Genomic DNA, 25148 nt, shown 5'->3' on the forward strand with positions numbered 1-25148 from the left:
AGAACTCATCCTAAACGATAAGAGCTGGGCCCACCAAATTCCATATGCAGCTTCCTCTTATCATAACTTAAAGCAAGGTCAGGGTTGTGCCAGGAAAATTGGATATGCCTGGAATGGGATTGCTTTTCAGAAAGTAACATAGAAAAACTGAATCACCAGACAGAGGAAAGGGGCCGGCTGGGGCACCCCACCCCCCCAGGACTGCCTCTTACCTCAAGGCACTCTTTATGGAGAACAAGGGGGTTGAAGCTCTCCCCTCCTCCCCCCCCCCCCCCACCGACCGATTCATATGGCAACATTGTTGACTGTTCCCCTTTGTCAGGGAGTGAGGGGACGTGCACAGTTTGCTGCATTCCTCACTCTGGCTGGGGAGTGCAAGGGGCAGATGAACCTGGATCTGCCCTAGCTGGGGGACATGCAACCCTCTTCCGGCTGTACCTGTGGGAGCTGTAGCAGCTATGCTGAGGCATGCTTCTCACCTAGCCCCCAAGCTGCTGCGGTGAGGGCAGGCAGGGGTAGTCCTCTGTCCCTGGAGAACCCTCATCCCCAGCCTCACCACAGAGCAATGATTTAAAATACAGAAAAACAAAAATTAATTGAGTTAAGGACCTGAGCAATGCCGGGTAAATCTTCTAGTCTATTAAATAAATATGTCCTCAGTTTCACCTTTAGTACTTTCATTGGCCGTGAATAGAATTTGCAAGTGATATAAAATTGTGAAGCAACACCTGCAAAAACAGATAAAATACTCAGCGTTCCATATCTAGACACTCATGCAGTCACAACAGTTGCTGATAGCTAGATACGTAAGAATGGATAAATTACAAAAAATAGAAAATAAAAAGAAATTCAACTTGGACAAATATATTAACAGGAAAAAATCTGAAATTTTATAGGAAGCAATCTCTTGAAAAGCAGCACTATAATGCAAATTAGCTGGGATTGTGAACAGCTAACTATGTCCACTGCTATGTGTTAACAAAAAAAAGGTTAATGCTCTTTAGAGTTAGATTAATTGATGCATCGTGCTAGAAAGCACTAAGCACTTATGAGATTGCTTTTTAGCTAGCATAAATTGGCACAGCTCGGGTGACTTCACTGGTTTATACCAATTGAGACTCTGACCTACTGTGCCCATATCTAGGCTCTTTATTACAAGAGACATGTGGAATTCAAAAAGTGACAGTGATTAAGGGGTTAGATGGATTAATTTATGAGGAAAGATTGAGAGAGAACTAAGGGCAGTAATTTTCAGAAGCACTTAGCACTGGTCAAACTCCATGCTTATTTATATCAATGGAAGTTTTACCATTGACTTCAACAGGGAAAGAATTAGATTGATGACGAGGGCTTCTGAAAATCCTAATCTAAATAATGTGTAACTTCCACAAATGGTAATGTCTAAAGGCTATGACAACCAATTATACGAGTATTAACATATCTAATGGAAAGGAATTGTTTAGACAGGTCCAAACCTCTTGCACAATGTAATGGAAAGCTATTACAACAATAATTTATACTTCCATAGCACTTTCCACCCAAGGATTTCAAAGAACTTTACAGATGTTAAATGAATTAGCTTCGGACCTCCCTGAAGTAGCAAGCAGTACTCTTCCCCTTTTATAGAAAGGAAACAGTGGCACAGAGTGTGTAAGTGATATGCCCATGGTTGCAGAGAAAGTTGGGGACAAAACACAGGTTAAAATTCAAATCTCCTGGGTTCTAGTTCTGCACTTAAACTGTAAGGCCAAGCTTGCTCTTATCAGGAAGGGTATGTCTACACTACCCTCCTAGTTCGAACTAGGAGGGTAATGTAGGCATACCGCACTTGCAAATGAAGCCCAGGATTTGAATTTCCCGGGCTTCATTCGCATAAACTGGGCGCCGCCATTTTTAAATCCCTGCTCGTTCGAACCCCGTGCCGCGCGGCTACATGCGGCACGAACTAGGTAGTTCGGAGTAGGAAGCCTAGTCTGAACTACCTAGTTCGTGCCGCGTGTAGCCGCGCGGCACGGGGTTCGAACGAGCAGGGATTTAAAAATGGTGGCGCCCAGTTTATGCGAATGAAGCCCGGGAACTTCAAATCCCGGGCTTCATTTGCAAGTGCGGTATGCCTACATTACCCTCCTAGTTCGAACTAGCAGGGTGGTGTAGACATACCCGAACAGAGTAAATAAGCTGGGGGGAGTTCCCTGATGCCCAGCTCTGGAAGAGTAAGGAACTGTGGCTAATGGTGGCCTCTCCATTGCTTGAGACATTTAAAAGTAGACTAGAGGAAACACTTGTGACTGTGCTGTAGACACCAAGTCGGCACCAACACAGAAGCAAAGATATCCAAACAGATTTCCTGTAATTCTCAGATCTCTGATTTGGTGAAGATCTGACATCATCGTCTAGAGTTAAGGCATTTGGAATGCCAAATAAGCAGTGAGCCAGACAGACACCTGCCATAAAATTCATCTGCAGCCCCCCAAAAAGAAGCTTGTCCTCTCAATGAAGTGCAGGGTATCTAGGAGCACAAATCCTTATTTGAGATAGCAGGAGTCAATAGGCAACAAGAGGCGAAAAGAAAGAAGAAACCTTAAAACATGTATGTATCTTCATTTAGTGAGAGAAGAGCATTTGTGACAGTGAATGGGAGCAGGATCGACAATACTACTGTAACCATTTTAAAAGAAAGACACTGTCACATGGTCCTATTTTCTGCTGCAACTTGTGAGAAGCTGTCAGCAAAAAAGGCCCAATAGCTCAGCCAAACTACTGCTGCTACTTGGAAACAAAATATCTGGGAGTCAGCAAATTAAGGCTGCATTACCCACTGACAGCAAGAAATAGAGATGGGTGACAAAGAGGGGGGAGTCAGTGGCAGAAATATCCATTTTAACTGTAGCTGCTCAGCTCCAAAAATGCTAACTACTATTTTTCACTCTTGACTGCTTTTAACATTCCTTAGAACATTTTAAAAACTGGCATCTTTTGAAACGACAGGCTCCAGCAAGAGAGACGGGGACAGGCCCGTCCCTTGCGGCTTATTTATTAAAGAAATTTTCCCTGGCAATGCTCTTTTTGAGAACTACATCATCACATTCCCAAAAGGTCTCTTGCTGTCTCACATTGAGAGAAGAGCATTTGTGACATGTTGTCTGACACAGCTCTGCCATCTCCACACCGAAACAGAAGTGGACTGATGAAGTAAAGGACTCATCCACTGTCTAATTAGCCAGATGATTATTAAAGAGCTGCAGGATTTGGTTATGCCAGGCAATGCTGGAGAAGAGCAAATGTCAAGAAGCACTAGTAGAATACATTACAAGCTTGCTTACACTCCTGCTTGGTGGGTAGATATTGATTTGTTGTTGCTCAGTGGTTAAACCCCCCTCCCCCCAAGACTTTCCCAAAATCTTTCTGTGTTAAATCATCTAAGCAATACAGTAATTGCTTAATCCTCTCTCAAGAGCTGATGAAATTTAGCAATCAAGCAGTCACTGAGTCCACTGGTTGAACACAGGTCCCCCAAAAATTCAGAGTTCCATTCCCAGCTTAGTGGAATATGTATGTGGATAATCACTTGATGGAGATATTAAAGTTTTATTCTTAGCTCTGCTGGATTTGTTAAGTAAGTCACTGAAGACATCCATGCCTCAGTTTCCCCATTGCTTACATGCCTCTTTTAAGTTAAATTTATCAATGAAATTGCTTTGAGAGCTTCGAAGGAAAGCACTAATACGAAGTCTTCTATTATTAATTGCTAAGGTAGCTCTGGTGCCAGTCAACCTTATTATCCAAACCAAAGTTCTCTCTAAGCTGTGCGGCCATACAGCTGCCTAATAAGCCCCCTGCAAGGGCCCAGGGTTACTGCACATGGAGCTGCCATGGCAGCTCCCTGCTGGGGCCAGAGGAGCATGCCTCTCCCCTGGTTGTGGCAGCTCCCTGCTGGGGCCAAAGAGAGGCATCTTCTCAACTCAGAGCCCCCTCCCACACTCTGAACTAATTGGTCCCATCCCCGCCCCAGATTATACATGTGCAGAATGAATTGTGTTATGTACACAAATACAGAGGTGATGTGTTGCACATCATCTCCATATTGGTGCACATACCAAAATTCATTGCACCCACAGATATAAAAAAAAAATTAGAGGGACACTGATCCAAACCCATCAGTTCCTAGTAACACAGATGAGAGTCCATGAGGGATGGGAGTAGACTGGTTTAGGGTGACAAAGTGTCATGATTTTATAGGGACAGTCCTTACTCTCCACCCTTGTCTCAGTGTTTCACACTTTGTTTCTGGTCACACAACAAAGATCAGTATGAGCTGCCTGAAAGGAAAAGCATTTTGGAGACAAGCTGATTCACAACATAACCCAAGCTATTCAGTCTACAGAACTGCATCACTTTGCTCTGCCTTGTGAAGTGCGAACATGCCTGTGCTGTAGAAGCAACATACAGCATCTTCTCTCTGGCTGACGCACCAGGATTTCCTCATGAGCAGTTTCCTCTGAGTTCTGCCTGCAGTCCTGCTTGAGCCTGCATATTAAAATGCAAACAAATCCAGGAGGATCAGCTATAGAATCACTCTGTAGAGATGGTATTTGGCTCACAGCCTATTGCTAGCCCATGGACAGCAGGATCAATCCCTGATCTCTTGCCTGGTAGCACATCATCAACAATGCAATTATGAGATCAGCCCAGCTAGAAATATAATTTTTAATTAAAAAATGCTATCTTGCCTAGCCAGTGTCACTTCATTCCAAACTCTGCTATAAGACAGGGAGCTAAACAAGAGTGCAGCAGCTGTCGGTGGATGGGATGAAACATCACAGACTTAGAGCCAAGACCCTTCACTTCTGTTACTAGTTCTGCCATTGATTCACTAGCTTTCAGCACGTAAGGGCCTCTGTGCCTCAGTTTCTAGATCTATAAAATGGGAATAACATTTGTTCATCTCAAAGCAATTAGTTCATTGAGTCTGATTCTCATTTGCATTTAGGCCAGTTTATACGGTTGGGGTAGAATCAAGGGGGCCTTAAAATGTAAGATGATGTAAATTACACGAATATCCAGGCTCTTTGAGCAAGCCAGAGCAGTGCTGAGGAGGCTTAATGTAAGTGAGCAACATATTCATTGTGGTTTCTAGAGCACTGAACCCCAGGACCAGCAGGTGCCTTTCTGTCCAGCTATGACACTCAGAAGTAATGGATTAGAAGGAAGAAAAATTCTATCCAGGAAGCAATTTCAACAGGAATTGCTGCAGGTTTGCACCCCTTCTACTGCAAACACAAAGAAGGATTTTAAATAACCAGGAGGTACTGGCACACACAGGCTGGCAGGCCTGCTAAACCAGCATGGTGAACAAATACTGGACACCAATGTGCAAAGCAGGGATGTGAATGGAGGCGCAGAAACTACCCCTTCTGTTTTCTCTAAAAGCACAATACCAGCTGAGCAAATATAGGCCCTGGGTATAGTATACATTTCTCCCCACCTCTTACTCCTAAGCAGCACCACCACTGCAGCTTGTCTCAATTTTGGACACCTGGAAGAACATTCAGGGTTTATTTTATTTTTTAAAGTAAAAAAGAAATATTCTCTGCAGGTGTCCCCACTGCACACATTCAACTGCCCTCGCTTTGACTGTTCATCTCTGAGTAGACAACAGGGAAAACAGTTGCTGTATATACTGCACACTGCAGAATTTTGCCCATTGATTTATGATTTTCCAAGTGACTTTTATCAGGTGGCACATTAGATCTAAATTATTCAGAAATTCCCCTACACACACACACACACACACACACACACACACACACACACACACACACACACACACACACACACACACACACACACACACACACACACACACACACACACACACACACACACACACACACACACACACACACACACACACACACCCTACTGATGTGGCAAAGCTGCATTGAGTTATGCTGCAATATTAACTAATTATAAACTATTCAATATACTCTGTGGTCCCCTCAACAAGGAACAGGGGTTAGCAGAAGGGATGAAGCACCATTTTGGGAATAAGGATAGACTTACAGAAGGAAGCACTTGCTACTCAGGCCTCTTAAACAGCAAAGGGACAGTGTGCTATTTTTGTGGGAATTAGCAGCTGCACTGCTAGGGAAGGGTCCTGCTATGCAGCACTCCTAAATTTTGCAGGAGCACAGCTCTGTTCTACTTGGATGGCAGCCACCTATTGCTGCAAGCCTACCCCTCCAGCCTGGCAGGCAGTGTTGGAACCTCTTTGGCTGCCTCGAGCAAGCAGTCACACAGCCCTTGCAAACCTTCTAAAACAGCAGCCAGACAAGTCAGAGCTAGAGGACAAAATGACCACATTATTTTTATGCATGCAGCTCACCATCCTGGCAAAATGATAAATTACAGCTACTATTTTGCCTGGCCACATAATCCTGTTACACACAGGACCCTGATTACATTACAGCTCATTAGATCACTTTGGAAGTTGTTTTGGTGTCATTTTGTTGACTTGATTGGATTAGCAGCTCATGGTACATAGAGATTGAGACTCTTTCTTAGATCCACATAGACCACTGAAGTCCCATTACTCAGGAAGCCTAAAATCCCCAATGACAGAGCCTGAACTCAACCCCCGGGCTGCTGAAGTTCCCAAACTTTTTGGAAATTTGCGTATGAATTTCACAGAGAGCCTGGTTTTCATTGAGCACCTTAGTGCAGGTTATCTAAGCATTAGCTCCAAAATGGCCAAACCACAACCCTGAACGACAACCCCTCTGAACTGAAAAGACTTGTACCCAAATCCAGCTATGAACAATGCTTCAGGCCAGCTCTACTCAGAGGATATGTCAAACAGGAGATGGATGGAAACAACAATTCGTCTTAGATGTTCTTGTTTGGGGAGGGAGCCAGATTACTGCATTCCCTTTTGTCTATGAAATTCCTCGTCATCAAATGGCAGCTTGTGGCATAGGTAATTCCTGGTTGCCTCCTGGGCTACAGCTGAACCCACTTCTTCACTCCCCCATTGCTTTCACTATTCTATCTTCTCTTCCTTTGCACCACTGAGGAGGAATAAGCATTGGACAAACCCTACCTGACTATAACAATGTGTATATTTCCACCCCAGCCATTCAATAACCATGGAAGATGACACTACATCCCCATGTTTTCATAGAAATAGTTTTTTAAATATGAATATGCATAACTTGAATATGCTTTAAGCAACACAAATCAAGTAACCTATCACTCAAAAGCCTGTGACCCCTTGAATGTATATATTCTATTTGTGTGCATGTATTATTCTTGTACGTGACATTAGAAATATTAAGTGGAAACCTGCTCATTAATCTAGAATTTCTAGCGAGAGCCAATGGCTTCATTTTACCTCAAACTCCAAACTATGGTTAGTCCAACAATGGCATGTGACCAAACTACTTGGTGCCAGAATCCATCTTGAATCTGGTATTTTCCATTGGGATGAGGTAACATGTTAAACAAAGGATTCCTGCTCTGGGGAAATTCTATTTAAAGAATGGGAAGCAATCAACAATCGTCCTCAGCTGGCTTTTGAAACTGCCTTGCCCACCCTAAGAGGATACACAAGAAGAAACCTGAAAACAAGGAGCTCTAAGGACACATGAAGCTCTTAGACCCAGAGAAAACATCAGCTGGGTCTTGAAGGACTTCACCTGGAATAAGGACTATGGTGAGAATTATGATCTATAATGATCTCTCTGAATGTATTGGGATTCGCTGGTGTGTTTTGTTTATTTTAGATTAGTAGCTTGTTTAGATCTGTTTTCACTTGCAATCACTTAAACCCTACTTTTTATACTTAATAAAAATACTTTTGATTAATACCAAACCTAATGTAAATAATTGTTACCTGGGAGGGAAGTGACAGCTGTGCATCTCTCTTTCATGGATAAAGAGAGCAACCTTATGAGCTTTCTTTTACATGAAGAAAGAGATTCATTGGGGTGTTGGTCCCTTTTAAAGGCTGTGCTCCTGGATGCTGTGAAGTCCTTATAACTGATTCCTTCCAGAGCTAAGCTGGTTCAGCATCTATATTGCTCAGCAGGAAGGCTGCTACCCTAACTCTGTGCCTTGGCTGGGGGAGACCAGAGCTTCTGGCTCAGCAGGTCAAGGTGATGGATTGCCCAGGGGGCAGGAAAGTGGGCTCAATGGTATGATCAGCACACCAGGTGAAGCCCCAAGGGAACCTCTGATCAAATCAGCCTCCCTCCCCCTTCTGCCTCTCCTGGCCCACCACCACTTTTTGTTAGCATCAGGAACTACTGTTGAGGAAAGTCACTTGCCTCTGATGGCTGAACTATGCAAGAACATTTTCCCCAATAGTACTGGGGATAAGGGACTATATGTAGGGTGCTATATGTGAGACAGTTTTAAACTGTGGCAGGCTAATTTACATTAAGCATGATTTGGCTGCCCACTACGATAGCCACCTTTGGCACATGGCTACACATAGACCAGGGCACGAATGTGGAGGGCAAACTAGTGCATGAGTGCCATGCAGGGTGGGAACAGCATCCCATAGGCATATACATGTGCCTTTTTGTCACTACTGAGGGAATTCTCCCTGCAGTTTCACAGAATCCCTGCAATATAAAGTAGCCTTTGTAATGCCAAATTCACTTCTCTCCCGTCCCTCTCTCTCCATGGGCCAAAAATATCCCTGGTATAGTCTCCTGGCCTCAGCAGAAGTTCTTCAAGAGAAGAATTTGACCCTCTTGTTTTTTATTTTAACCCTAAAAGGAAATCTGTGGGGGTTTAGCAAAGAGCTTTGCTCTGACTCCTGGCTATACCTCTCTTCTGCCCACCCCCACCCCAGCCGATTTTCCTTAACAGGCAGCTGTGGAGGTAGCAGTTATGACTGTGCATAGAGTAATTTGTTTTCTTTCTTTGGGAATGATTTATCACAGAGCACTAAGGGGTGCTTCATTTATTTGCCAGCTGCATATAGTTTAGCACCTAGGATTGCAAACTGATTATTATACTTTGTTATTTTTCCCACTTGTATACTTTGCACCTTTTCATAAAGTGGATTAACTGCTCCCTAATGGCACATTATTTATGTCTTTCTGTGCTGACTGGCTGGCTGGGAAGGGTCCTGTCTCTAGACTCTTCCAGTGCCCTCCTCCCTTCCTCCTCCCCGATTCATCCCCCTCATCTCAGACACTTCAGCTCTGCTGAAATATCATACTTGCTAGTGATATATCTGCCAACTAACTTTTAAATAGCCTCTAGGTAAGTGATGGAGTCTGAATCCCTCTGGCAAAAGCCAAGAAAAGAAGATGTGACTGGACTGCAGCTGTAATACGAGAGAGGAGTATGCACAGCCAGAAGGGGAGCTGCATGTACGTGCACACGTACATTCACAAACACACTATACTAGTGAAGGATCATAACTAGTACAACTGCTTAACTGGCCTGCAAGGCAGCAATTCAGCAGGAATCACCATTGATTCATCATGAAAATTAAGTAATCTGGATAAAAGTAAATCAAGGATTTAAAAAAAAAAAACATGTATTTTTAAAATCAGCAGGTATAAAACAAACCTAAGGAAGTACTTCTTCACAAAATACATAATCAATCTGTGGAACTCATTGCAGGGAGATGCTGTGAAAGCCCAAAGTATAACTTGGTTCACAAAAGAATTTGATAAATTCCTGGAGAATAGGTTCATTGAGGACTATTAGCCAAGATGGGCAGGGGTATAACTCCATGTTCTGACACAGAAGCAGGGAGTGGATCACTCGATAAATTACCCTGTTCTGTTCATTCTTCGCTCCTGAGGTATCTGACATTGGCCGTGGCTGGAAGGGAGAATACTGGTCTAAGATGGATCATTGGTCTGACCCAATATGACCCTTCCTATCCTTCTCAAAACTTGTTTTGATAAACAAACAAAAAAGGATTGTACCAGCACATTTAACTAATAAAAAAATGCTATGATGCGCATATTCCAATTTCCATCTAAATGTCACTCAAGACAAATCATGAATAGAAAATTAACCTAGTAAATATGAAATGCTTCATTCACCATTTTCTAAAATAAAAAATAATCTGAATAAATGTAAGTATAGCAATATAATTTCTTAAACAAGTCTAAATATAGTAAATCCTCCTGGTTAACAAAAAGAAGCGCTGCATTTCATGTATAGGCTGTATTTAGTTTTAAAGCAACATTTTTACAGCTACTAACCAGGTGAGGGGAAAAATCAATATTTTTTAAAGAAAATAACTATAAGTACATATGCAACACACAAAATAAATCAATGATTAAAACCATGATTAAAATGAGTGATACAAAATCAATCCTGCTTGTAACTGAGTGACTTTACATTGGTGAATTTTTATACCAATGAAGGTTTCTCCTCGGTGCTGGCTGCTTAGTATAAGTTGCTGGCTCGACACCCAACAAAGGCCAAATGGAAATGTTGACTATAGAAGAAAGCACAAAGAGGGTACCCAACGGCACTGGGGAGAGGGTTAACTTAACTTGGGTGTTGTAGTTCAACACTTCTGGCATATTGGGAAAATAGTGTATGGGGAGGCATGGATTCAAGACGTGGGATTGCAGCCAGGAAAAGACATTTGATGGATACATAATAGTATGGCCACAAGGTCTCCAGCCATCTGTTCCCTCTATCAATCAGAGCCCTTTCCTGGGGTGAGAACTGAGCTTTGTTCTCTCTCCCTTTTAAGCCCTCAGGGACCAGTCATGTTGGAACAGTCCCATACACATGCCAAGAAGAGTCAGAGGCTTGGAAACAACACAAAAAGGACAGGGGGCACAGAGAGAGCACATCTCCTGTGTTTACATAGATTCTCTTGGTTCTAGCCAATCTTGTTTTGGTTTCACTAAAAGGAGCTCTGTCTAGTTATATTGTCTACATCTCTGGCTGATGCCCTCTCCCTTGTCTGTGAGGCCTAGTGATGCTTGCGCGATGCTCGAATGTGCTGTCAGTCCATGGACTTTGTGCCAAATACCAGCCGACGACTGAGGGCACAGTCTGGGGTGTTCTATAATCCACTGTACAGTGGTGTGGTAAATTCACTATGACTGACAGAGAAGAGTAACATGTTTGAGACAAAAGCAGCCAGCGCCAGTCTAGCAGTAATGGAGTGGGAGCGAGAGGCAAGAGGGCAGTAAAAGCTGGGCCCAACAGAGGCAGCTGGACTCAAAGGTCCTCTCAGACAGTGGGATGGAGGAAGGTGGAAAGTTCCATGAGTCACATGGGGAACAGCATCTTGGCTGGGGGATGACTAAAACCTGATGAGAAAGCCAGGTTATACCCTTTCCTTTCGGCCCTCAGACGCTAATAGCACCAAAACTAGCAGGAATATACCTATCTACTCCCACCTGGTGCTTCCTGCAACTTTAGGCCACCAGGACATGAAAAAATTTACTTCTGACAGCACATGCTAATTAGCTCAACCAACAAATTGAAAGAGTTCAATGTCTCCCTGTCCTTAACACTGCATATAGACCTTGAGTTAAGGTGTAGGCCTACCACATTCCTGGGAGTTGGTTTTATTGGTAACAAGACAGTCAACAAACTTCAGTCTAAACTTCTCTTCACTCTCGATAGTGCCTAGCATTTCTCTCCAGTCTCTCCTCTGTCCCAGGCCTTTTATATCCTGATTGGACTCACCTGCCATTATGGCTCAGCAGTAATCATACTAATTCTTAATGCAAAGCTATGGCATCTGAGGTCCAAGTGACTCAACAGAAGAGTCCTGTGTTTGCACAGAGGGACTTAGTTTGCCATCCTGTTACAGTGACCAAGAATTGTCTGGTTAAGCATGTACACATGTATCTACATCTACTTCTTGAGAATTCTCACTGTCCTGTGTGCTCAAGTAAGGCGTGCAACAAGGTGATAGATAAGTGAAGAAGGCTGTTAGCTCTTAGGTTATGTCTATACACCAGTGGGGAGATGTAAATCCTAGCATGGATAGATGTGCACATGCTAGCTAACACCTAAAATAGCAGTGGGGCTGCTATGGCATTGGTGGTGTCTCAGGCCAGTTTCTTGATATGTACCCGGGGCCAGAAGACGTTATACTTAAACTGCTAGCTCAGGCTGCCACCAATGATCACTGTGGTCACACTGACTTTTTTTGTGCTAGCTTGAACTTAACTAGCGCATGTGTCTATCAAAGCTGGGAAGTGCACCTCCCCACTGCTGTGTAAACATATCCTCTGTTGTAACAAGCAGGTGCACACAGCCTAGCAAGTGGCACAAACAAAGCCAAGGGGGAAAGGGCTACAATGTGCATATGGGGGATGGGACTGGGGAAACTGATTCATCACCCCAAGGACTAGTAGACATGGCTCCCTGTTCCACTCCTTAAGCAGATTTCTGGACAGTTGGAGATGAACTTTATAAAACCCAACCTCCAGCTATGCACATGATGCAACCACATTGCACCTCACCATGAAGATCTGTGGAGACCAACTTGGAAGATCTCCATGGTGCACATGGGGGTTCAATATCCCCTTGTGGGGTCTCTACTGATTTTGCTCCCTTAAACATCGGCCACCTGGATTTCATGCTGCTTCACGATGTTGTGCCTCCACGCAAGATACTCTGAGGTAAATTAATTTTTAAAACACATGCATTATACTATTCTGGTTTCTGTACGTTTATTTTTTCATAGCTCATTTATAGCTTTGCTCTGTGTTAGAAGTGTTTCAAAAAGCAAAAAATTGTCTCAGTGGAAAGCAGTAGTAAAGAGCACAGATGGCCTCTGGGTGCCAGAGTAGAAAAGGAAAACCTACAGGGAATGGCACCCATCCAAGGAACAGAATTGAGAAATGAACAGCAAGATTCAAAAAACACACACCTGTCTTTAGCAGCTAACCTTAATATATTACTCATTCTTCCTTTCAAGTAACGTCATGTTAAAAACCCTGGTGATTGCACAGTATTTACTTGAGACTACCACTGCTGGTTTTCCTAGAGCAGTTTATTTTTCCATGCATGAGCTCATTACATCACCCTGTGGTTTTCTTAAAGGTTGTCAGGATAGTTTGGCTACAAAAGGACAACTACTGGATTTATTTTATTGAAAATGAGATGAGTTTTCAAGAATTGCCCCAGAATAAGATTTTTAATAAAACAGCAAGAGTCTTCACTATAAAATATCAAAGATTATAAAGTGTGGGTGAGCAAGCAGTGCAAGAGCAGCTGCCATCTATCTATATTTTAAAATCACAGCAAGTGGTTTAAAAGCCCATTTACACATTTTGCTGCAGTGGTAGTAAGAAATGGAAATGGCAAGTATATGTGGAGCATGTAACTGAGAGACTGTGGGGTCTGGTGGATCTATCTGGGAGTCAGATAGTAGTCCCAAAGCCCAATCCTGATTTAGCCACTGACTCCTTATTTTACCTCTGGCCACATACTCATCTTTCTGTACCTAAGTTTCCATTTTTATGGAAGTGGAGTAATACCAATTCACTTGGTTTGAATAGGAGGAGGATTAGTTAATTATGGTAAAGTGCTACATATGATATGAAAGTGTTATATCTGTAGTATACAAGAAAACAAAAGGAAGCAGAAAGAACGTGCTGTCGACTACTCAGTTACAGGTCCAGAAGCAGAACAAAACTTGAGAGGCTAGGCTACTGTATTTGGGGATTTGTTAACCGAGTCACAAGGTGGGAAGGTGCTAATGAAAGTGGTTTGTTTGTCTTGAGGAAAATAATAACTGAATTTCTATTGCTTTTATGAGTACCCAGTTTTGCGGTTCATCCCCCACATAACAAATGGAAGTTAAAAAGAAAGTCAGCAATTTATTGGAGATTCTAACAGCTTCCTCTGAAACATTTGATATTGGCCAAAGACAGGACACCAAACTATATGAACCCCTGATCTAATCTGGTGATTCTTATGTTCCTATCGTGATGAATGTGGCCACAAAGTCCTGTTTCCAGGATGGCCAATGCCAGTGCAGACTGGAATGACTCACACATCCTGTGAAAGTGGTATTTGCTTAAGCCTTGTTCACAATTGAAGTTGTGGCCAAAATATTATTATGGGGAACATGTGAATTAAGTAAAGGCATTTGAAGAATGTGAAGATGAAGGCATGAAAGGCTGATTTAGGCTGGTATAAAGAGGGAGTACCTGGAGTAATGAGAAGAAACAGAGACAAGAAATGTAGGCTAGACATCTGGAGAATAAGTTCCATTAGAAGCTGTGTTGTCTACCCTACAAGTCGGGTGAGATTCCCAGCTCACTTAGGCATTCATACTAGCTCTCATCTGAGTTAGTGTAACACCAAAAAAACCCTGGTTGTTGGCAGGTGGGATTGAACCTCAGACCTCTGAAGTATAACATATGAGCCACTAATGCATGAGCTAAGAGCCAAATGCCTCTTCTCTAAGACTGTAGCAGACTCATTAATCTCTAAGTAGTCTAGAAGGAGACAGAGCACCAAACCCAGCAGGCATGGGTTACACAAGAATGCTAAAATAGTAAGGCAGACACAGTATCATGGGCAGCAGCAGAAGCCTATGCTTGCTGCTTCAAGTATAAACCTACCTGAACCTTGTGGGTACATACTTGGGGTGACTAATCTTATGCTGCTGCTGCCACTGCTACCTCAGTTTATAGTACTATTTTTAAATGTACTAGCTTAGATGTGAGCTAGCCCGAGTGCATCTATGTGACCTGGGAACCACACCCCTACCTCGTAATGTAGATGTAGCCAGAGAAGGGAAGAATCTCCCACAGGAAGCGATGGGAGCTTTATTGCTGGAAGCATTTAAATTACAATAGAAAACATTAGATGCTGTAAAGGGGGCAGAGAGTAGTCACCCAAGAAAGTTTTCCACCCCTAATTTCAATGAGTCCATTAAAATGCAGAGACAGGGTAGGTAAATTCTTATGTTGTCTTAATTTGAGAAGCTTTGGGCCCAGAAGCAATACAGCCACGCAAATGCAAAGAAAAACTGGCAGAAAAACTTACCGTGAACTGTTGAAAACAAAAAATACAACAAAAAACATTCTGCGTAATGAGATTTAAAACTGCTGTCGGTTAAGTTATCAAAAGCATCCACTAATTTTGGATGCCTGATTTAAGATAAATAAATACCTCATCCCAGGCATTCCAAATAATGGAAGCAATTACCATTCATCATATTTTCAAAAGTGCTCCTTGTTAAGCCTTAGTTCATACAGGCTACGTCTAGATTGCATCCCTTTTTCGTAAAAGGGATGCAAATTAGACATATCACAATTGCTAATGAAGCGGGGATTTAAATCTCCCCCGCTTCATTAGCATAAAAATGGCTGCCACTTTTTTTCGGCATGGAGCTTTGCCGGAAAAAAGCGCCAGTCTAGATGCGGATCTTTCGGAAAATAAAGCCTTTTCCGAAAGATCCCTTATCCCTCTTAAAATAAGCTCCGTGCCGAAAAAAAGCAGCAGCCATTTTTATGCTAATGAAGCGGGGGAGATTTAAATCCCTGCTTCATTTGCAATTGCGATATGTCTAATTTGCATCCCTTTTACGAAAAAGGGATGCAGTCTAGACACAGCCATATAGTGCTTTCCTTCCATAGCTTCCAAGTGCATGTCCCTGTCCTTCAATGGGAGACAAAGATCCAGAGTAAAAAATACCATGAAAAACAACAGGGAGGGAAAAGGAATGTGTCATCTGTTCAGTAACCTCTTCCATGATCTAGACTTTCCTGAGGTCAGTAATTCACTGCAACAAACATGACTGCAGGTTTGTGTGGCAGTATGAAAAACTGAGTCTAGAATTAGCAACTTTCCCCTTTTACAATGTATTATATACTTCAATAGGGTGGCAAGGACATCATATGGAGGGCAATCAATTGTGCTCCCTGAGATTTTTTTTTAACAACTCATTTTATTTTGCTGTGGTAGGTGTCTTTTTGGTATTCATTTGAAATTCTCCATCTGAATTTATTGGATTAGTAATGTGTGTAATTTCTCCCATTACAATCTCCGAGTTCATTTATAGTCATTAAAAAAAAATCACCAAGTAAGAATGAAATGGACCTAGCATAAGCTGACAAAGGAACTCCTTCTCAAGCAACACTCCCTCTTATATACAGCCATCTCCTCAGGGAAAGCGTGAACAGACAGCACTTGCAGCATGCCGGGAAGGTCAAATGACCTACAGGGCTAAGCAAGAGTGGTAGACATATTCTAGAATCAAAGACCACCACCTCCTTCCTTACAGAGGATACCCCATTTTTTAACTTTCTCCCTCCCAAATTCAGATCTGGGAACTGGAAGCAAGAGTCTTTCATTTGATCACAGATACCAGGAAACAGGAGGTTGTTAAAATACACAGATCCAAAATCAGATAAGGCTGTAAATAGCAAAACCACCGCTTTGGATAGCACCAGATATAAATTGGTAGCCAGTGAAGTCCATGGAGCACAGATGTGGTTTCCTCTGCATTTAAAACACTGTCTAAGCCAGATGGCCAACACTTCTACACCAGTTGAAGTTTTTGAATGGCCTTCTACGGTGGTCCCATGAGGAACCCGCTGCCATGAAGGCACCCAAAAGAGTCAGGATTCTGATTCTAGCTTACTTTAGCTACATTACCTAATTAAGCTTACTTTATTTTTTCACTTTAGCTCCATATCACTCTCAATTTGAGACTGGGAAGAGGCACCATCAGGACATGAGTGGTCCCAAAGGAGGGAGTTTGCCAGACAAGAGGAGATCAGGCCTTGGGCTCTCCTGGGGCTCCCTGCCTGATCACTGGCCTGCCTGGTGCACTGTCCCCAGCCACTAGCAGGAGCTCCACTCCCAGATGCCACCCCACTCTAGCCAGTGGGGCTCCCTTCCCCTGGCCAGGAGCATCTCAGTGCTCCAAGCTGCAGGCGCTCCCTGTCTCTGGTAGGTGGTGGCTCTGCGCCTCTAGCCAAAGGGGCTTCCCTGACCCCGTCTGGTGATGGCTCCACGTCCCTTGAGGCAGGGCTCCCCTCCCAGCTCTGCTCTGGATGCTGGCCATGCTCCCTGCCCCCAAGCCACTGGCCCTCCAGGATGCCTGCCGGCTGAGCTCCCAGCTGCTGACAACCTCTGTGGCCAGGGCTCGCCGGTCCTGCCAGACGATAGATTTTGCTGGGCCAGAGAGTCCCTGACCACAGAGGTTCAAACTGTAGCTATTTGTCAAATGTTAAATCAGTATCTTGGTCATCTCCTAGCAGCCTCCTCCTGTCGCACTTCCCAATTCCCATATAATTTCCCTCAACCCTAGCCAAAATATTCAGCAGATCAAACTATCACCTTCACCCACTGCTCAGATCTCACTCCCTGCCTCAAGTTCCAGCTTTCCATTCTCACACTTCTGCTCACTTAGGTCTTCTTAGTGCCAACTGGCAGAGCACACAAGTGGTGCACAAGGATTTACAGGGATCCCCTGGCCTGGGATCTCCACCACAGTGTGCCAAAGGGCGGCATGTGAGGGCTCTACCAGCAGCATACACTGGCCGTCCTAACCATTGGGAGACATATACATGGATGACAGTGACAGAGTTATGAATCTACAGTTAAAACTACATTCTTAAGATAAATTAAGACAGGTCACCTGAAGATGACAAACACTCTGCTCAGGCAGGAGGCAGTAGACATCTCTCTCCCAGCTTGACCATTGGGTCTTATAATGTAAGTGCATTTGCACAGGGAACTAACAGCTAACGGAGACTGACTTTGACAAGAGTTCATAAAAGCTACAGAAAAAAAGCGCACACACACACACACACACACACACGTGAGTGTGTCCTGTTTATGACCAAGATCAAAGAATGAGTCTGGCATATGAGAAGAATGCAGTGGGACACCCAACTATCCTTCATCTGGGAGACAAGCTGTCAGTTTGTTTGGGAGGCTCACAGTCACCCTTTTTACTGAACATGGGGAGAAGAATATGGCTGAGCTCAAATTCATTAGGAAAAGATCTTGTTGATTAAGCATTAAAATCTATAAAGAGCATTGTGATTTTATTTTACATGTAATCAATTACTTCCAATGCTTTACCTAGCTGCTATTATTTCAATCTTTGCTCTTTGTTAAACTTAGATAGCTCAATGAAAAGCATGGTTAGGTGTTGCATGTTAAGTGGAATGATGAAATTGATAAGATGAGATTCACTGTTCCTTTGTGACGTAGCCTAAGTGCAGAGGGCCAGCACAGCTGGCATTAGCTGAGAGGGGAGTGCTTGTTGTCTGTAGCAGTGAGTGCGCGGACAGCCAGCAGATACAGACAAAGCTTCTTCACGCTAAGGGCAGATGGTAGCAAAGTGCTTCACAGCCCTGGGTACTGCCACGCTGACTTACATCTCTGTTCTCATTTCTGCCTCCTCCACCTTTTGTTCTTTGTTCCATCTGAGCCTCTTACCTCCCTGATCCCGGTGACCTTTTCACATCTCTCTCTGTCATTCTTCTGGGCCGTTTTTCACATGTGGAGCTTCCTCCCAGCCTGCTACACAAAGCAATAACTCTCTCTTCACTCATGTACAGCTCATGTCTATTGCAAAGTCCACCAAGGAAACCCCACCTAAGAGTCACTGTTGCCCACTTATCCAAAATACCATTTCAGATGCATTGGGTGATCATAGCTACTTAGACTGGAGCCCAAGTTCAGCAACAATCTCAGTTTCTTGGGAACCACATGGAGCGCAATAAGGATGCTCTCAGGAAAGTGTTAGCTCATGGAGTTGTAAAAAATGGTTAATGAAAGAGCATGGGAGTGGAATGAAGCCTGACAGTCTGGTACAAAGCAAAGGGGGAAGAAATCCAAAATTTCCCTTAGTATCCCAAGTTCCTGTTTTAGGGACTGTAAACTCTCCGCAGCATATGCCTAGTATAAAGCGAAGAGACCCTCTCTTGTTGCCTGGATTTCCCTTGTAGCTGCAGCAGGGGAAGTATGAAGTGAGACATCCTAGAGAAAAAAGTGACCATGCTGCTTAGTTAACTACCAAATTTTTGAAGTAGGCTTTACCTGAATTTCTTATACTGGAGCTGTTCAGTTTGGAATCTTTGATAACCAAGTGCTTGATCCAAAGTGTGGGAGCTGTGATTTCTGAAAGACAATGAGAAAGACTTAACAAACATGTTGGTTCCACTAGTGGGGAGGGTGCATGATGGAGATGGAGATATTCTGACTAGTCCATTCTAGTTCTTGGGGTTTGACATGTCCACCAGAGAGTTCTTTTGTGCATTTTGTGTGGTCTGGACCTTTGCCTATCTCCCACCACAGGCACACACACAACATCTTCCTCTCTTTTCATGTATTACATCTGTTTTTCTTTCCTTTCCCCTAACCCACAGTATTTTGACTCATACTCTTCAGCCCTATCTCAGAAAAAGTACAGATTAATTTGTGTGAAACTGCAAGCTATGTTTTCTACTAACAGATGCATGATATTCAACAAAATAGTTTTAAATCAGAAACATAAACATTACTTAGATCCTAGCGAGCAACTCAATCACCCTCTTTGACAATTCCCTTTTAAAATACAAAAGCAAATAGATAAATAAAGAGAACTACTAGAAGCACTTAAAAGAAAGCATGTTAAAGAAATGAATCTACTTAAAGGACATGCATCTGATGCACTAAACCAAAACACATACAGATAGTGCATTTTAGAAAGTGCTTAGAGATCCTTGGATGAAACATGTTATACTGTTCAAGTTCAAAGTACAGCAAGCCCTGCCATATGCAACCCCTCAAGGGACTGAAACTGGTTGCTTAACAGAGATATTCAAATCAAGGCTGAGCAAAGTAATTGATGCTTGGTTTAAGTAATCTCTAAAAGTAACTTTTTAAAAACTAACTAAAGCATTCTCTATTGAAAACTGAAATATTTTTAAATAGTAGGGTCAGATTTATTTATTTTTAATATAAAACATTTTACAAGGGTTTTTCTGTTTCCCTATTGGCATTTATACAGGTCTGTCCATCAAGGAAGAAGCTGATGGACCATATATAACAAACTAAGAATAAAAAATAAGGGCACCAAATATACAAAGTAAACAAAGTGAAAGGTTAGGAGGGGAGACATTTCTCTCTCAGATACAGCAATCATAGGAGGGTTTGCTTGTAAAAGGAGAATAGAGGAACTTAGTTATCTGCCCCAGCCTTCCCAAATCAGGGTCTCATCTTTGTTTATTCTTTTCTCCTTGTCCCTTTGATACAGTTTGACTTGAGAGTGAGTCAAATTTAAGGGCAAAGTTTCCAGGAATGTTCTACTTCCACAAGTGGTGTCCCTTAAAACAAAACAAAAAACAAAACAGAAGTTCTGCTCTCATTCAGACACCTATGTACAGTGATTAGGCTTCCAAGAAAGCCTAGCACTTTGGGTTATAACCACATTTGGAAAAAAAAAAACCTGGCCTCAAACATAACCCAAGAGCTACCATCTAAAGCTGACCTTTCCATTTTCCCTAACAAAGATAATTGATGCCATTTAAGGGACTATTTCCAAGTAAGATTTTTCCCCTTTAAAGAATATGTGGAAATGTTAATTTTAAAAAAGTTACAACATTGTAACAGTAATTTAGAGCTTCAGGGTTTTGCTGCCAGGTTTTGCGGTTTGTATCTTGCTAAAGAAGAAACTGTTTTCAAACAGATTTCATGGAAAAAGCAGAGCATTTCAAACTCTAAACATCAAGTCAGCTTTCATTTTAACTCTCTGACATCCCAAAACCCAATGCGATACTCAAAAGGAGTTTTCCTTTTTGCATGCCATCTGAGTAATAAAATGCCTAAAGGCAAACTTAACTCCCTTACTTCCACTCCTGCAACCACAGTGCTCATGGTGACACTTGTGCAGCCCCAAGGCCTCCATGGCAGTAGCGTAGGTCTAACAGAGGATTTACTAAGACCCCATTTCTGGGCTAGAGGTGTTCACTGATTCTGTATACATAGGGTGAGATTTTCAAGAAGAGCCTAAAGAAGGTAAGCAAACAAATCCTACTGAAATTCAGTGGGATCTATACATGTAACTTTCATCTTCGAGACCCCAGCCATAATGAATAGATCACAACAATGATTTGACCTTCTCGGTCACGTCATTAGTTTGAGACTCTGATGGGAGATGACAACGTAATAAGTCTTACTTATCCCTGTTTCCCAGTGGGGCAAACTGACAGAGAGATAAAGTAACTTAGCTGAGGTCACACAGAGTCAGCCAGAACCAGAACTTGGATGATTCCCAGTCTCACGCTGCCTCTCCACTGGGTCAAAAGGAATGCTGCTCAAGTTAACAGAAGGCCTAAAATCTGACCCCTTCTGTTACAAGAGACATGCAGGGTACGGGGGGGGGGAAAAAGTGACTGCATGACATATTGAAAGATTCGCCATAAAAAAAAACACAACATAAAGCATAGCAGGTAGGTACATAGTCCCTCATTATGCCATACAAACTTACTGTGGCCCATTTTCCACTTGGTTTCACCTACAGTCTCAGTGCAGAATGAAGGGTCCTTTGAATGACCAAAGTTTGGAGATTTCAAAGTGTCTTACACAGAAGAGGCAGATAAGAGCTGTTAGGCTCTATGGGCGTATCTAGACTACGCAGAACAGACGAAAGAGGAATTTGCAGAAATTTACATATCTTCTTCTGATCCCACTTTTGAAAGCAGAGCTTTCGAAAGTGAAAGTAGTTTAGATGCATTTTTTTTTGACAACTCCCCCTCCCCCTTTTTTGAAAAGCCGTTTAAACTTAATGTTTTGAGGAAGAGCAGCTTTTCAACAAATGGGGGGCGGATTCACCGAAAAAGCTGCGTCTAAACTACTTTCACTTTCGAAAGCTCTGCTTTCAAAAGTGCAGTCAGAAGATATGTAAATTCCCGCAGGATTTGCATATCCTCTTTCGACTCTTCCACATAGTCTAGATGAGCCCTACATGTCCTCTGGGTGGCCAGGGCGGGACTGTCTCTGCAGCATAGTCTGGTGCTTTATCTGAATGATCTAAGTGCTGGGGACTTTCATCATTCCCTGAACAAGCTTCTGACAGGGCTTCCACAGACTAATATAGTGCATTGTTTGGTAATTATTCCTGTAGTTAAGTTCACCTTTTCTTTCTGCATTCACTACCACTATCTTGGGGTAAGCTGAAACATCAGCAGCATGCTGTTATTAGAAAGAGCAATTTAATACAATACCAGAGGACTGCTAGAAGGAACAGGGTCTTTTTATGTAAACAGGAGACTTGACAACTAGGTTTTTGTTTCCTCTGTTTTGTTTATGTGGGAATGCAGTATTTTGGGCTAAGTATCTTTTTTGTTTTTTAAAGCTGGTACAAAGAATTTTATAAAAGCTAGGCCCATCCAAATGGAAGTGATGGAACTGCAATCACTTGCTATTACAAAAGCTTAATGTAGTAAAAAAAAAACCCACCAAAATGTAAAACCTACCACAATCATTTATTCATATGAGATGAAGGCAGGGAGGGAAGTTACCCACTATACCACCTGTTCTTGCCAAATCCCTTCTATTTTTAATTTCAACTCCATCTTAAAATCTTAGGGACAGCATTAAAATCTGCATCTCTTCCCTGGCCAGGAAATTCTAATGGTTCATGCTGAAGGCTTTGGCTTTGGCCTTGGCCCACCTCTAATTATGAATGATCACAGTAATTTCATTTTAAGGATTCCAATGAATTGAGACAACAGTTCCTCAAAAGTCACTGAATCAGAACATCTGAAAAAGTAAATTGTGTCGGTAGTCCATAGATTAGGTGGGCCCTGAACGCTGATTTCATTTACTTAATAGAAAGAGCATCACTGAAGGCAAGCAATAAAGTTCCCAACATTTTTCCTCCAACTCAATATTGCAGACTGCAGGTCAGTCTTTTCCTCCCTTTGGGGAAGCTGCTGTGCTTTGCAGAAGTTATGAAAGTCCCTGCACTGATACCACAGAGCAGGAGGAAGGATGGGACATACAAAGCCACCATTGTGACTCAGCGAGCATTTTTTAGCCATGATACCTTCCTCTTTGAGGTTATCCAAAAGATCCATCCAACTGGATGACCAAGGGCATTCTGAACTGTAGACAACTTATAAGGTTCAGGGTGTTACTGCTTTGTAGGTTAATATCAGAGTTTGAAGAACAATAAATGTAAGGGAGGGAGAAAAAATATGTATGAAAGGGAGGCTCTTACCTTCACCATCAAAAATAGGCTGGGTCTCCATAGTGGGCGTGGGCTTCGAACCATCATCTGAATTGAGAGTTAAAAAGAACCGAAAAGAAACTACCATTATTGAGGTAAATACTATCTACTCTCCAGTACAGTTGAATGGTTGGGATTTGTACATGGCCCGGCCAAGTCCAGGAGAGAAGAGACAGACAGACAAGACAAAATAATGTTTCAGAGTTTACTTGGATATTAGTGGAATGTTGCAGTATACAGTAAACATTCAGTGATCACTATCTTGAAATTTGAGAGAATTCCTCCCTCCCCGTAACACTGACATGAACCACAGGTATTTTCCCCTTCTCTTTGATGCATTGATATCTTTTGGTATCAGGTGGGCTTCCTCTCACACAATTGGTATCCTGTGATACCAGGGAATGGGGAATTAATGGACTCACGTCTTTCCCATTAGCATCTTTACTAAAAGAACTCATCTTCTGAAACTTACCCACATGGCGCCTGGCATCACCAGTCACTGAAGCGCTGTTAGAAAAGGGCTGTGAATTATTTCTTACACTGGTAATGTCAAGCTGCCCTCTCTCTCCAATGTGATAAGAGATAGAAAGATAGGAAGAAAAACTTCTGACATTAGCTTTCCCTGATACATCATGCTCCAATGTCTGCTGGCAACAAGAGTGGAGTCTTTCCCTTTTAAAATCGTAAACCAAACAATTAAATCCACACACACAACACTACCGCGGCAACATAGGCAAAAGATTAGCTGCTGGTTACATTGTGTAGACAGGCATTGATAGTTAAGTTTGGATTCTGGTTGAAAGTTTACCCTTTCAAAGGTATGCAGTGTTTGAATTTTTTATCCCTTTCTGGCTCCATCTCTACATGGCCTTAAAATACAGCATATGTGGTTGTAGAGGAGGACATAAAGCAAAAACACTGAGTTATACTGAAAATAACTGGGAAAGTCCATTCAGCTCCTCAGTTCAGTCTTGTGATACAGCATTGTGGTGCTGTATAAAGTGAAGGTGATGAGAAAACCTGGATATTTCTAGCATGTTGTGCTTTTTGAGAACTTACATCACAGCCTGTTACATGACCTCACACCAGACACTGATGGGGAAAGAAAGTGAATTCACAGTTACAAAGGACCTAGCAGAATATCTGAGTCTGGGGTGGGAGCAAAATCAGTAGAAAATAAGCCTATTGGGGCAATATTCTCATGATTAAAGTTTTTTTTTAATTCATTTCATTTTAAATACCTTTTCATTAGAGCATTTAGTATTTATTTCTAGGTACTTTAATGAGAAAGAGAACCCAAACTGAAAAAGTGTGATTCAAATTCCATTCCCCCTGTACAATTTCATGGAAGAAAAGGAGATGGGAGAAAGTGAGTAATGGAGGACTGCTATACATTTTTGCCCCTTTGATTCATGCATTGTCCATATGTTCAACAAATGTAGTTTGAATGCATTTGAACACACAAAGTATACAACTTTTACCATATGATGTATAAAACACCTACATTTCTGGACAAAATTCTCAGAGGAAACGACCAGCGCTAGAGGAATAAGTAGAGACTAGTAACTTAGTACTTAGCAGCTCACGGGATCTGGCTTGGGAAAGGCTGCCATTTAACATGGGTTTTGCTGACATAAAAACCTTCCACCGTTGGGCTTTAAAGTTAGCAAGCCCTTGTGATAAAATTACATCAGTATAGTCCTCCTTTACAACGGTCCTCTGACGCCTCTCACAACTTCATGTAAATCGCATGCCAAACATGCACATCCTAAATGTCTTCTTTAAACTAGAAGGGATAGAAATGCCTTTTTTTTTTCTTAACAAAAAAAGGAGGGTGGGGAGACTAGCTGGATAGACCCTGGCTGAATGCTAGTCTGATGTCCTGCTGAGTAACAGCCAAGTCCAACCTCTATTCTGGATAGCCACGTATATTAAGTAAATATACATTTGT

The 25148-nt window shown here is 42.4% G+C and overlaps 1 protein-coding gene across 6 annotated transcripts in view; it reads right to left on the bottom strand.

Moving 5' to 3' along the window:
• The window catches only part of SMOC1 (SPARC related modular calcium binding 1), a 180652-nt gene that overhangs the window by 31593 nt on the left and 123911 nt on the right, over positions 1 to 25148 (bottom strand). For 4 of the 6 annotated variants that reach the window (XM_075927321.1, XM_075927320.1, XM_075927323.1 and 1 more), the window contains 2 exons: positions 23189 to 23278; positions 19024 to 19104 (listed from right to left, as the gene is read on the bottom strand). In XM_075927321.1, the coding sequence (XP_075783436.1) occupies positions 19024 to 19104; positions 23189 to 23278 (171 nt within the window). The remainder of the gene's footprint in view (positions 1 to 19023; positions 19105 to 23188; positions 23279 to 25148) is intronic. The other 2 variants (XM_075927322.1, XM_075927324.1) reach the window with 1 other exon arrangement.

The sequence above is a fragment of the Pelodiscus sinensis genome, chromosome 4 (assembly GCF_049634645.1).
Source record: "Pelodiscus sinensis isolate JC-2024 chromosome 4, ASM4963464v1, whole genome shotgun sequence".
Lineage (NCBI taxonomy): Eukaryota > Metazoa > Chordata > Testudines > Trionychidae > Pelodiscus > Pelodiscus sinensis.